The sequence below is a fragment of the Giraffa tippelskirchi genome, chromosome 7, assembly GCF_054371585.1.
Source record: "Giraffa tippelskirchi isolate mGirTip1 chromosome 7, T2T-mGirTip1v1.2.pri, whole genome shotgun sequence".
Taxonomy (NCBI): Eukaryota; Metazoa; Chordata; class Mammalia; order Artiodactyla; family Giraffidae; genus Giraffa; species Giraffa tippelskirchi.
The window spans coordinates 3,701,990-3,713,829 of record NC_137281.1 but is presented as its reverse complement, the minus strand read 5'-3'; the positions used below and the strand labels follow the sequence as shown (position 1 = coordinate 3,713,829).

At 47.1% G+C, this 11,840-nt stretch overlaps 1 protein-coding gene and 1 pseudogene across 1 annotated transcript; both read left to right on the top strand.

The window, feature by feature from the left end:
* Nucleotides 1–445: 445 nt before the first annotated feature.
* On the top strand, nt 446–1,985 carry LOC145514250 (solute carrier family 2, facilitated glucose transporter member 3 pseudogene; annotated as a pseudogene).
* Nucleotides 1,986–5,161: 3,176 nt separating this feature from the next.
* On the top strand, nt 5,162–10,851 carry LOC145512519 (cationic amino acid transporter 3-like). The gene is given in 11 exon segments (XM_081506357.1): nt 5,162–5,531; nt 6,383–6,465; nt 6,467–6,542; nt 7,449–7,647; nt 7,758–7,870; nt 8,025–8,247; nt 8,412–8,549; nt 8,652–8,756; nt 8,946–9,145; nt 9,343–9,509; nt 10,798–10,851. Coding segments are annotated over 11 exon segments (1,728 nt in total).
* The last annotated feature ends 989 nt before the right edge of the window (nt 10,852–11,840 follow it).

Sequence of the window (11,840 nt, the reverse complement as noted above, 5' to 3'; positions counted from 1 at the left end):
TTCTGTGCTCAGGACTCCCCGCTTCAGTTCTTGGCGATGTCTCAGCTGCAGCCCCGCATGGCTTAAGCTCAGCCTCCCTGACTGACCCAGTGCTCCAGGCTCTGCTTCAAGTATCCAGTAAGTCTCGGGTCACCCTCTTCTGTAGGAGACTGGGTGCTGAGCTCACATCCTCCCAGAGAGACCTCTGCAACCCCAGAGTGCAGGGGGATCAGCCCGGCTCCTGACTGACGGTAGAGAGACCCATTTTCCAGATGAAAGCAGAAGAAGCTGAGAGCTGTTGTGTTTGTGTTAGAAGAGGTGGGGAGAAGGGGATTGGATCAAGTCTAGAGGTTGTGAGACTCTTTTTAGACTCTTTAATATAGAAATAATAGACTGAGGACCTGGGGGAAAGCTTGCCGCCAAGAGAGGACATTTTGGAGGTTTTGCTGCCTGGAAGAGGGGTCTCTGGAGTGCCACTCCTAGATCTTTATCGAAGATTTGAAAAGGATTAAATTAGGGCCATGGGGACCGTGAAGGTCACCGCACCTCTGATCTTCGCCATCTCGGTTGCTACCATAGGCTCTTTCCAGTTTGGCTACAACTCTGGAGTCATCAATGCTCCTGAGGCGATCATAAATGACTTTCTCAGTTACGCTTTGGAAAAGCGGTCAGGCACCCCCTGGTCCAGCGTGCTCCTCACATTCCTGTGGTCCTTGTCCGTAGCCATCTTCTCCGTGGGTGGTATGATCGGTTCCTTCTCCATCGGACTCTTTGTCAACAGATTTGGCAGGCGCGATTCAATGCTTATTGTCAACGTGTTGGCCATAGCTGGTGGCTGCCTTATGGGATTCTGCAAAATAGCAGAGTCGGTTGAAATGCTGATCGTGGGCCGACTGGTTATCGGCCTCTTCTGTGGACTCTCCACAGGATTTGTGCCCATGTACATTGGAGAGATCTCACCTACTGCCCTGCGGGGCGCCTTTGGTACTCTCAACCAGCTGGGCATCGTTATCGGAATTCTGGTGGCCCAGATCTTTGGTCTAAAAGTCATCTTGGGGACTGAAGACCTCTGGCCCCTGCTCCTGGGCTTCACCATCATACCAGCCATCATCCAGTGCGCTACCCTTCCATTTTGCCCTGAAAGTCCTAGATTCTTGCTCATTAACAGAAATGAGGAGGAGAAGGCAAACAAGATCCTCCAGAGACTCTGGGGCACCAAGGACGTGGCTCAGGACATCCAGGAGATGAAGGATGAGAGTATGCGGATGTCACAGGAGAAGCAAGTCACAGTGCCAGAGCTCTTCCGCCACCCCAGCTACCGGCAACCCATCATTATCTCCATCATGCTCCAGCTCTCCCAGCAGCTCTCTGGGATCAACGCGGTGTTCTACTACTCGACAGGAATCTTCAAAGATGCAGGTGTCCAGGAGCCGGTCTATGCCACTATCAGCACAGGTGTGGTCAACACCATCTTCACCGTGGTGTCTGTGTTCTTGGTGGACAGGGCTGGGAGGAAGACTCTACACCTGATTGGCCTTGGAGGGATGGCTTTTTGGTCCATCGTCATGATAATTTCTTTGTTACTAAAGAATGATTATAGCTGGATGAACTTTATCTGTATTGGGGCCATCCTGGTCTTCGTGGCCTTCTTTGAAATTGGCCCAGGCCCCATTCCCTGGTTTATTGTGGCTGAACTCTTTGGCCAGGGGCCCCGCCCGGCTGCCATGGCAGTGGCTGGTTGTTTCAACTGGACCTCCAACTTTTTGGTTGGACTGCTCTTCCCCTTGGCCACGTTCTACTTAGGCGCCTATGTTTTCATCATCTTCACCGTCTTCCTCGTTATCTTCTGGGTCTTTACCTTCTTCAAAGTTCCTGAGACCCATGGCAGGACTTTTGAGGAAATTACACGAGCCTTTGAAGGGCAGGTGCAGACAGGAACCCGTGGTGAGAAAGGCCCCATCATGGAGATGAACAGCATCCAGCCCACGAAGGACACCAATGCCTAAGACATGCCTCCCACCCACCTCCCTTCTGTCACGAAAAGCAACCTCCCCCTGAGCAAGCAGGGAGACCTCATCAGGTTGTAACCCAGGACTGTTTCTGAATGCTGCTACTCCATTCCTTTCTCATCCACACCCTCGATGGGCGCTCAGAGGATCCCAAGGCTGGGGTTAGTCGTTGTCTTCAATGGCTTTTAAAAATTTCATTTCTTGGACATTCTCTTCAGCCCAGGAGAGACCAAGTAAACCTACCTTCATTTCAGGAGGGATTGGCAGCTTGGTATGTGACAACTTGGCCAGCTCCTGCTCCCTTAGGTTCTAAAATGGCCTCAAAGCATTCTGGGGAGTGGGCTAGAAGGTGCCATTCCTCCAACCTCAGACTCACCAGGAAGCAGGTACACTTAAGAGTGGAGGGCAGAGAGGGATTCCATAAGAGTGCCTTCTTCACTTCCATACAGCTCTGCTGAGCAAATTAACTTGAGGTTTATTTACTTTATCTTCTAGTTTTATTGCATAAATATTCATTTTTTTTAAATATAAACTAATTTTACCAAATAATGAAAGCATAAGGAAATTGAGGTTAGAGGGAGGTGCTTCAAGGGAGGTTATAGGGTGGAAGATTTTATACCGAAGAGGTTAAGGTGCAATAAGAAGGGAAGGATTTAGGGAGAAAGGTCATGCATGATTGGAGGATGCATGATGTGGTGTGTGAGGTTTGCACGTTGCCCCTTAACAAGTTCTATCCTTCAGATAAAAACTCTCAACTTTCTCAGAAAAGTCATGTGCCTGAATAAAGAAGCTATTGGTTTCCTTTGGAACTTTTCTCTTCGTTTAAGATTATATGTAGTATTACTTGAAATCTAGAATTATTGCTAAGGTGGGCATTGTAGTTAATAGGGGCTTAAGGGTTCTAATTTTGGATGGAGTCCAGAGAAGGGATGGTTATTTCTACCAATCCTCTCTCCCCTCACTGGACCAAGCAGCTTCTTTCTCTGTAGTGAACTCACTTAAAAAAAAAAAAATATTCCTATCACCCATCTGGTGGGAGAGCCTCCCAAGGGAGCAACCAAAAATCTTGGTTCTTGGTAGAGGTTCATTATTTCTTCAGTTTGTTGTTTAGAGGATTTTAGATGTTGATTTTTATTTTGCTTTAAGCCATAGCTTTAAAAGAACTTAGAGATGTTTATAGCTAACTTGGAATTTGTAACCTCAACGCTGGAAGACGATTCTTTTTCCTGAACGATTATTACCCAGTTGACGTGTGTTATTACATGAGGGTCATCTCGTGATTGTTTGTGTCTGTTTACCGCGTCAAGCTACCCTTGGTACCACGTTACCATGGTGTTATGTCAGGTGCCCCCTGAGGGACTTGAACTTTCCTGTAGACCACACGTGACAGTCTGTGTGGATGTGCGGCAAGGCCCACACGTGAGCGTGAACGTGTGTGCACTGTCATGAAGCAGTTGCTGTTTATCTTGTTAGGTTCCTAAGGCCCCTGTTGGGTATGTGTTCAGACTAATTCGTGTATATGTAAACAACACTGCCTCTGCTGGGTGGAATCTGCATCAGTGGTTTTCTTTGAAACTTCAGAGTTCCATCCCATCTGGCTGCCTTTCCTTGTTGGAGAGGAGAGAGAGAACTCCCTAAATGTTGAAACTGAGAGTGGAGGGCTCACTCTCCACTCAGACATCAGGAAAGACAGGAAAGAGTGTGTGAGACCAGGACATGATGCCTCCTGGGTGCGCTGGAAGGACTTCATGGGGGAGAGGGAGGCATTCTTAAGGGGACAATAAGCTTCTAGATCTGGGGTGGCCAGAGGGTTTGCTGAGATGGAGAGATTACATTTACCACAGCCCATGGCCACCTCCAGGATCATCCAGTATTTTTGGTGCTTATATATTTCAAGCCCTTCAGTCAAACCCTCGCCTATGACAGTATTTCGGTTCTAAGTTCTCACCATTCCCTCTGGTTGCTGAGGCTTTGGGTGCAAAACTCGCCGAGACTTGGGACAGGGCTTTGCTGTGACGGGCAACTGTCCTCCAACTGCACCTCTGCTCCGGCTCCTCAGACCAGTGGGTTGGCAGTGGTGCAGCATGGAATTTTTCCCAGTTCTCAGTGACCAGGTTGTGAATAATTTCCAAATGGATTTTTTCTATTATTGTCACTATGGTTCTTTGTTTTGAAATAAAATTCTGAATGTACATATATAACATCACAGGCTTGGGTTTTTTGTGTGTTGGTGGGAGGGGACCTTCCTCTGAAACAACAAATCAGCTTTAAACACCATGTGGCTGCTCAGTACTTGTTGTAACCTAAATAAGTTTCTTATAGGAGAGTTTTGTACAAATGAAAATAGCCATACTCGTTTATTATGCGCAGATGAAATGGAAAAGCCTTAGTGCATTGCCTTGCACACTTAATAAATTATGTTGCTTGCTTTCAAAAAAAATAAAGAATAGTAAAGATTCCCCTTATGCAGGGTTTGTGATGTAAATACTGATGTCAGTCTCCTGTATACTGTTGACCCTCTGTATCTGCTCCTTCTCTGTGGACACGGGGATGACGTAAGGGACTTGAGGACCCCCAGACTGTTACACCTCAGAAACGACCGTATGGTGATTTATACTAAATTACCATCAGGTTTGCTCCAACCCACAACTCTGTGAAGCTGGCTCTATTATTTACCATGGCAGCAAATTGGGAAATGGTAGTAACGTACCATGGAGAAGGAAATGGCAACCCACTTCAGTCCTCTTGCCTGGAAAATCCCATGGACAGAGGAGCCTGGTGGGCTGCCATCTATGGGGTCACACAGAGTCGGACACGACTGAAGTGACTTAGCAGCAGCAGCAGCAGTAACATACCACAGAGCATAAAGTTTGCCATCTGAAAAATGTTTGTGTCCATTTCAGTAATGTGGCCCATTTTGATGCAGTGTGTTTTGCCCCCCTCAATCCTCTTACACTTCCAATAACTTTGAAATGTATTAAAAGTTTCATTTGTGTTTGTAGAAACCAAAGCTCGGAGATGGAGAACTTGCCCCATATTTCCTTTTATCACCTGCACCTCACAACTCCACTGCCCTGTGGAACTGAACTCGCAGGGCCAAGGGCAGATGCCATTCTTGATGGCTTTGTGGCTTGTTTCTTCTGCAGAACAGAACCTCCTCAATTATGTCTAGGATGCTGCATCAGAATGTTCAACAGTTTGCTCAGAAACTAGTCTGCAGGCAGCCACTGGAACCCCCAGGGGAGTCTGAGAGACCGGAAGTTCATCTGAACACCCTTGACCTGGTGGTCTTGGGTGTGGGCTGAACCCTGGGAGCTGGCGTGTACATCCTCACTGGTGCAGTGGCCCTGTCTGTCTCTGGACCAGCGATCATCATCTCCTTCTTGGTGGCTGGCCTGTCTTGTGTGATGTCCGGGCTCTGCTATGCCGAGTTTGGGGCCTGGGTACCTCACTCTGGTCCTGTGTGTCTCTACAGCTACGTCACCATGGGTCAACTGTGTGCCTTCATTACTGGCTGGAACCTCATACTGTCCTTTGCCATCGGTGAGATGATGGATCAGGGGAAGTTGTGGGTTTAAGATCAGGAAACAAGGAGGTGGGATTTAGTTCTTCAGTCTTCACTCATTCATGAGAACTTTGTTATCCACCTTGTGGGGTAAAGAGGATAATAGTGGCAGGAAAATCCCACAATGTGATTCTATTCATCTCTATCCTGCTTTCTTTAAATGATGGACCGAGAACCCAGGGGTCAGGGAACTGTAGGGAGTGTGTGAGAAGGAGGCGTGTCCCATGGGCTCATCCTTTCACCATTTCGAAGTCTTTGCTCGACTGCTGCCTTTGTGGAATTTTCCCTTGTATCTGGTTTTAAAATTTCAAGTCTCACTTTCTAGCTCTCCTGGTCCCAGTTTCCTGTGATATTTTCTTGCATAACGTTGATCTCCTCCTAGCATATTAAACAGCTGACCTATTTGGTGAAAGCTTTCCAGGTGGTGCGGTGGTAAAGGATCTGCCTGCCAATGCAAAAGACAAAAGAGACATGGGTTCCATTCCTGGGTGGGAATATCCCCTGGAGTAGGAAATGGCAACCCACTCCAGGATTCTTGCCTGGAGAATCCCATGGTCAGGGGAGCCTGGAGGGCTATAGTCCATGGGGTCGCAATGAATCAGACAAGACTAAGTGTGCTTGCGTGCGAGCATGCACACATCTGAGCACACACACACAAACACACACACAATTTTGTGAATCATCTGGGTTTTCCCATCCCAACCCTTGAAAAGAATCTCTTTGCAATTAGATATTTTTGGGGGGTTCCCTCCCCCCCAAAAATATAGCCCATGGCCCGTATTAGGAATCTACTTACGTTTGTCAATGAATATTCCTTCTGCCACTGCAGGCACCACCACTGTAGCCCGGGCCTGGAGCTACAATTTTGACAGCCTCATTGGGAACCACATCTCTCAGGTGTTACAGGAAACTTTTCTCTCCTTATATGCCCTCTTTCCTAGCCACGTACCCAGACTTTTTTACCCTGGGCCTGGTGCTGCTGGTCACAGGTGAGACAGGGGTTGGAGATAGAATGGGAAGAGCAGAGTGTGGAGGGGGAGCTGGGGTGGGAAAGGCTTGGGTGGCAGAATGGTAGGGGATTAGGACTGGAAGGGTCTCTGATGTGAGAGACAAAAAGGCAAGACATAGACCATTGTTTCCCATTCTTGGCATCATTGACAATTTGGGTTGGATCATTCATAGGTGTAGGGGTGTACATTTCAAGTTTTTTAGAAAATCATTCTTGGATGTTGAGTAGCATCTCTGACATTTACCTACTAGATACCAGTGATACCCACCACCTAAACTGTGAAAATCAGAATATCTGGAGACATTGTCAAATGTTCCTTAGGGGACAAAATCATTCCTAGGCTGAGATTCATTTACTTAGACCTATTAGTATCTCTTCTGTATTGAGACCAAATTGTGTTTTTAATTGAGGAGAAATTAGCATAGCACAAAATTAAACATTTTATTATTTTTCCCAGTCTTACTGAGATATGAATGCAACACTGTACAAATTTAAAGTATACATGTAATGATTTGGTAGATGTATATATTGTGAGATGATTGTCATGTAAGAAATTAACCATCTTAAAGTGTACAATTCAGTGGTACTTAGTACATTCACAATGTTGGGCAACCATCACCTCCATCGAGTTCCAAATATATTTTTAAATAAAAACATTTAATTTCAAGGACAAGCATGTTTCAAATCTGTAAGCAAGATCACCCAACTCAAAATAGCAAAAGAGTACCCCTATCAAATGAGTTTCCAAATATTTTTATCACCTCAAAAGGAAATCCCATACCCATTGAGCAGACATTTTCATCTGCCCAGCACCAATCCCTCAGCTCTTGGTAACTGTCTATGGATTTAGTTATCTTGGATGTCTCATATTACATCTTTTCCACAGGGGTACTGGCTCTGGGAGCTTGTAAGTCAGCCTGGGTTTACAAAGTGTTCACAGGCATCAACATTTTGGTTCTCAGCTTTTTCATCCTCTCTGGCTTCATTAAGGGAGACCTGTACAACTGGAAGCTCACAGAACAGGACTGCGAGCTGAATACATCTATATCCAGAGGGACTAAAGAGACCTGGGCTGATGGATCCAGGTGATGGGGGTCCTGGAGCCCAGCACTTGTGATATGAAGGGAGAAGTATTAAGTAGAGATGGCTGAATACAACTCACCCATGTTCTTCCTCATCCCTTCTCTCACCATAGCTTGGGCCCTCTGGGTTCTGGAGGGTTTGTGCCCTTTGGCTTTGATGGGATTCTCCATGGAGCAGTAACATGTTGCTATGCATTTTGTGGTTTTGATTCCATTTCCACGAGAGGTAACATGGTCATTGTGTGTCCCATCGGGGGTTTGGGCACAGTTTGGGCTGCCCTTGGCATTAGGGGTTGGGGGAAGGTTAGCCTGCTTTTGGACATGGAGGAGGGAACTTAATTTTGTGCTTTCACTGCAGTGTGTTTTCCTGATTCTCACAGGGGGAGAAGCCCTAAATCCTCAGCGGTCCATCCTCTTCAGCATCATAATCACGATCTTCATCTGCTTTTTGGTGTATTTTGGTGTCTCAGCGGCACTCACCCTCATGGTGCCCTACTGCCTGATTCATCCTGCAAGCCCCTTGCCACAGGCTTTTCTCCATGTTGGGTGGGGCCCTGCCAGATATGTCGTGGCTGTTGGCATCCTCTGTGCTCTTACCTCCAGGTCAGTGTCGTGGTTTTCTCCCCGTCTACTGTCAGATGCTCAGGTATCCCCGCCCTTGGGATTGAGAGACAAGAACACCTTGCCCCATGTAGACTAGGGAGTGGATGCACCAGTCTCCCCTGCTTCTCCACGTCCTCACACATGCTCCCCATTTTCCCTTTCAGCCTCCTGAGTACCATGTTCACCATGCCTCGGTTAATCTATGCAATGGCAAAAGACAGGCTCCCTTTCCGGGGACTTGCTGGGACCCGTGATCCCACAGACACCCCCATCATGGCCATCGTGGCTTCTGGGAACCTTGCAGGTGAGTAAATAAAGCCCATTCCTTCTTTGATCAACTTCCTTAACTTGCATATTTTTAATAGTTTCTCACTCCCTCCCCACCTGGTTCCTGCCCTCTTTCTCGGGATCTTGGCATTGCTCTTTGAGCTCAGAGACCTTGTGGACCCCATGTCTGTCAGGACCCTGCTTACTTAATCCCTGGTGGCCCTTTCAGTTCTTGTCCTCAGGTGAGACTCCACTAGACCTTGACCTCGGGCCTTGCACTCATGGGGATTGATGGGAGGTAATCAATTTCTGCCTTCTTGCTGCCTTGTAAATGTCCTGCTCTGCTTAAGTGGGGAAAGGGATAGACTAGATTGTCCGATGTTGGCTGAGCAGGGACTGCTGTTAATATTGCCATAATGCCTCTAATTCAGATACCAGCTAGATGAGAATTCAAGCAAGAACGAGAAAGCTGAGGAAAAAGCTATGATAAAGTCTGAAGTTGAAGAGCGTCCTCGGGGATCTGCACCTGAAACAGGAGCCTCAAACATCCTAAAGACTCTCTGGTACCCTATCAGCACCATCCCCACCTGGAAATCTGGCCAGATCTTCTATGGATGTGCCTTATCCCTTGGTGAGCAGTGGGATTTTTCTTTGATGGTATTCTCAAATTGGCAGGATGTGGTGGAAATGTATGTCTCTTTCAGTTGAGGCTATGATGGTCCTTCCTGAGGTGGGCAGCCTGGGGGCGGGGGGGGGGAGTGTGACCTGAGGTCCTGATGTCTTTGTCTTCCAGGTACAGCCTGTTCTCCTCCACCTTGACCCCTGCAGTTCTCCTGCTGACCATCCTGAGCCTGATCCTGGCCCAGGGGCCCAGCCAGGTGTTCTCTGGAGACCCCATGCTCACAACCGTGGCTGTGCTGCTGCTGCTGCTCATCACTGGGGTCACAGCCATCATCTGGAGGCAGCCCCAGGACCCCACTGCTCTTCACTTCAAGGTTGGTGACATTATGTGTCCACCTTGAGTGACTGAAGTCTGTGTGCTTTGAGGTCTTGAAGCCCTTCACTGGCCCAGGGAATAAGGGAAGATTCTAAAACCAATGGATCCTTCCCTGATCCACATTCAGTGCTTTACAAATCCAATCTGAGAAGAGACTGAGCACACAGCCTGAATAGGGCTGAAGTCTTCCCACCCACCTGTGTTTCCTGGTGGCTCAGACAGTAAAGAATCTGCCTGCAATGCAGGAGACCCAGGTTCGATCCCTGGGTAGAGAAGATCTAGAGAAGGGAATGGCAATCCACTCCAGGACTCTTGCTTGATCATGGCATCCTGTCCCATCACTTCATGGCAAATAGATGGGAAAACAATGGAAACAGTGACAGACTTTATTTTCTTGAGCTTCAAAATCTTGACAGATGATGACTACAGCCATGAAATTAAAAGACCCTTGCTCCTTGGAAGAGAAGCTATGACCAACCTAGACAGCATATTAAAAAGCAAAGACATTACTTTACCAACAAAGGTCTGTGTAGTCAAAGCTATGGTTTTTCCAGTGTTCATGTATGGATGTGAGAGCTGGGCCACAAAGAAAGCTGAGTGCCAAAGAATTGGTGCTTTTGAACTGTGGTGTTGGAGAAGACTCTTGAGAGTCCCTTGGACTGCAAGGAGATCCAACCAGTTCATCCTAAAGGAAACCAGTCCTGAATATTCATTGGAAGGACTGATGCTGAAGCTGAAACTCCAATACTTTTGCCACCTGACACAAAGAACTGACTCATTGGAAAAGACCCTGATGCTGGCAAAGATTGAAGGCAGGAGGATAAGGAGACAACAGAGGATGAAATGGTTGGATGGCATCACCGACTCAATGGACATGAGTTTGAGCAAACTCCAGGAGTTGGTGATGGACAGGGAGGCCTGGCGTGCTGCAGTCCATGGGGTCGCAAAGAGTTGGACACGACTGTGCAACTGAACTGAACAGCTGAGATCACTTATAACACTACACATGTGCATCATGAGGTACTCACTTGGTCATGGGCTACTGTGTGCAGTACACATGTTAGAGCTTCACCATGAAAGCCCTGGTTGCTGCTGCATTAGGGCCACATTGCAGCAGCATCGTGGTTATGTTATGTGAGGTTCTGTTATGGCTCCATTACACCTATATTATGGCTATGTTGTGGCCACTGCATCAGCCAGGAGAGAGGCTGTGTTATGGCTGCCATGCCAGCCAAGAGAGAATAAATGTGTCTGCAGTTTCTATGGCTCCTCGCGTCTCCTTCCAGCCTCTGAGCTTGCGCCTTACCTACCCTGGGTTCAGCGAACAGTGTGAACAGTGAGACAATTGGTGTCATGACTAGGAGGACCAGCAATACACCCTCCTCCAGGGGATCTTGCCAACCCAGGAAACGAACTGAGTCTCTTGCCTTGCAGGCAGATTCTTTACCACTGAGCCACCAGGGAAGACTCCACACACACACTGGAGTGTTCGCAGGTCATGTGCAGACTGTGGGAAGCTGAGCGGTGCAAGAGGACTGGGAGGGAGTAGAGTTTGAGTGGCATCCCCAGATTTACAGTCCTTTCTGCCTAAGGTCTACGATGATCAAAAGAATTCAAGTATACATGAAAATAAACAATCTTTAGTGGGAATAGGAATGTTTTATTTGAACGAAAATGAGTATTAGAGTCTGGGGGACAGACTCGGAAATGGCTCTGACTAACTGCTCCATTAAAGCATGGTTTTCAGCACATTCTTATCCTCATTCAAACAAAGAACATACATCAATATAACAGGGTACATTCCTTCAAGGTTTCAAGAGACAGACTTAGTACCTAGGGAGACTATAGGACCCTGGTGTCTGGGCAGGGAATCTTATCTTCCAGGGGGTGTTAACATGAATGCCATAAGAAGGTAATTATCATCCTTATCTTCAAAACAGATGCTCTTTACCTCAGTGGTTAAAGATGTGGTGTGAGGATCTGACAGGCTGTCTTAGTTCACACCCAGTTCAGACTGAACCATGTATAAGACAAATTGAGTTCCCCATGCCTCAATATGTGAACATTTTCTCTATCACAAGCAGATAAAAATCCTAGAACTATATGATCCAGCAATTCTACTTCTGAGGCTACACCCAAAAGAATTGAAGACACACTCTGGAAGAGATATTTTTACACTCCTGTTCATAGCAGCATTTTTCACAACAAATAAAGCATGAAAGCAACCCAAGTGCTCATTGATCAAAAAAATTGATAAGCCAATGTGGCATGTGCCCACAGTAAAATATTCTTCAGCATTAAAAAGGAAGGGGATTCTAACCCATGCTAC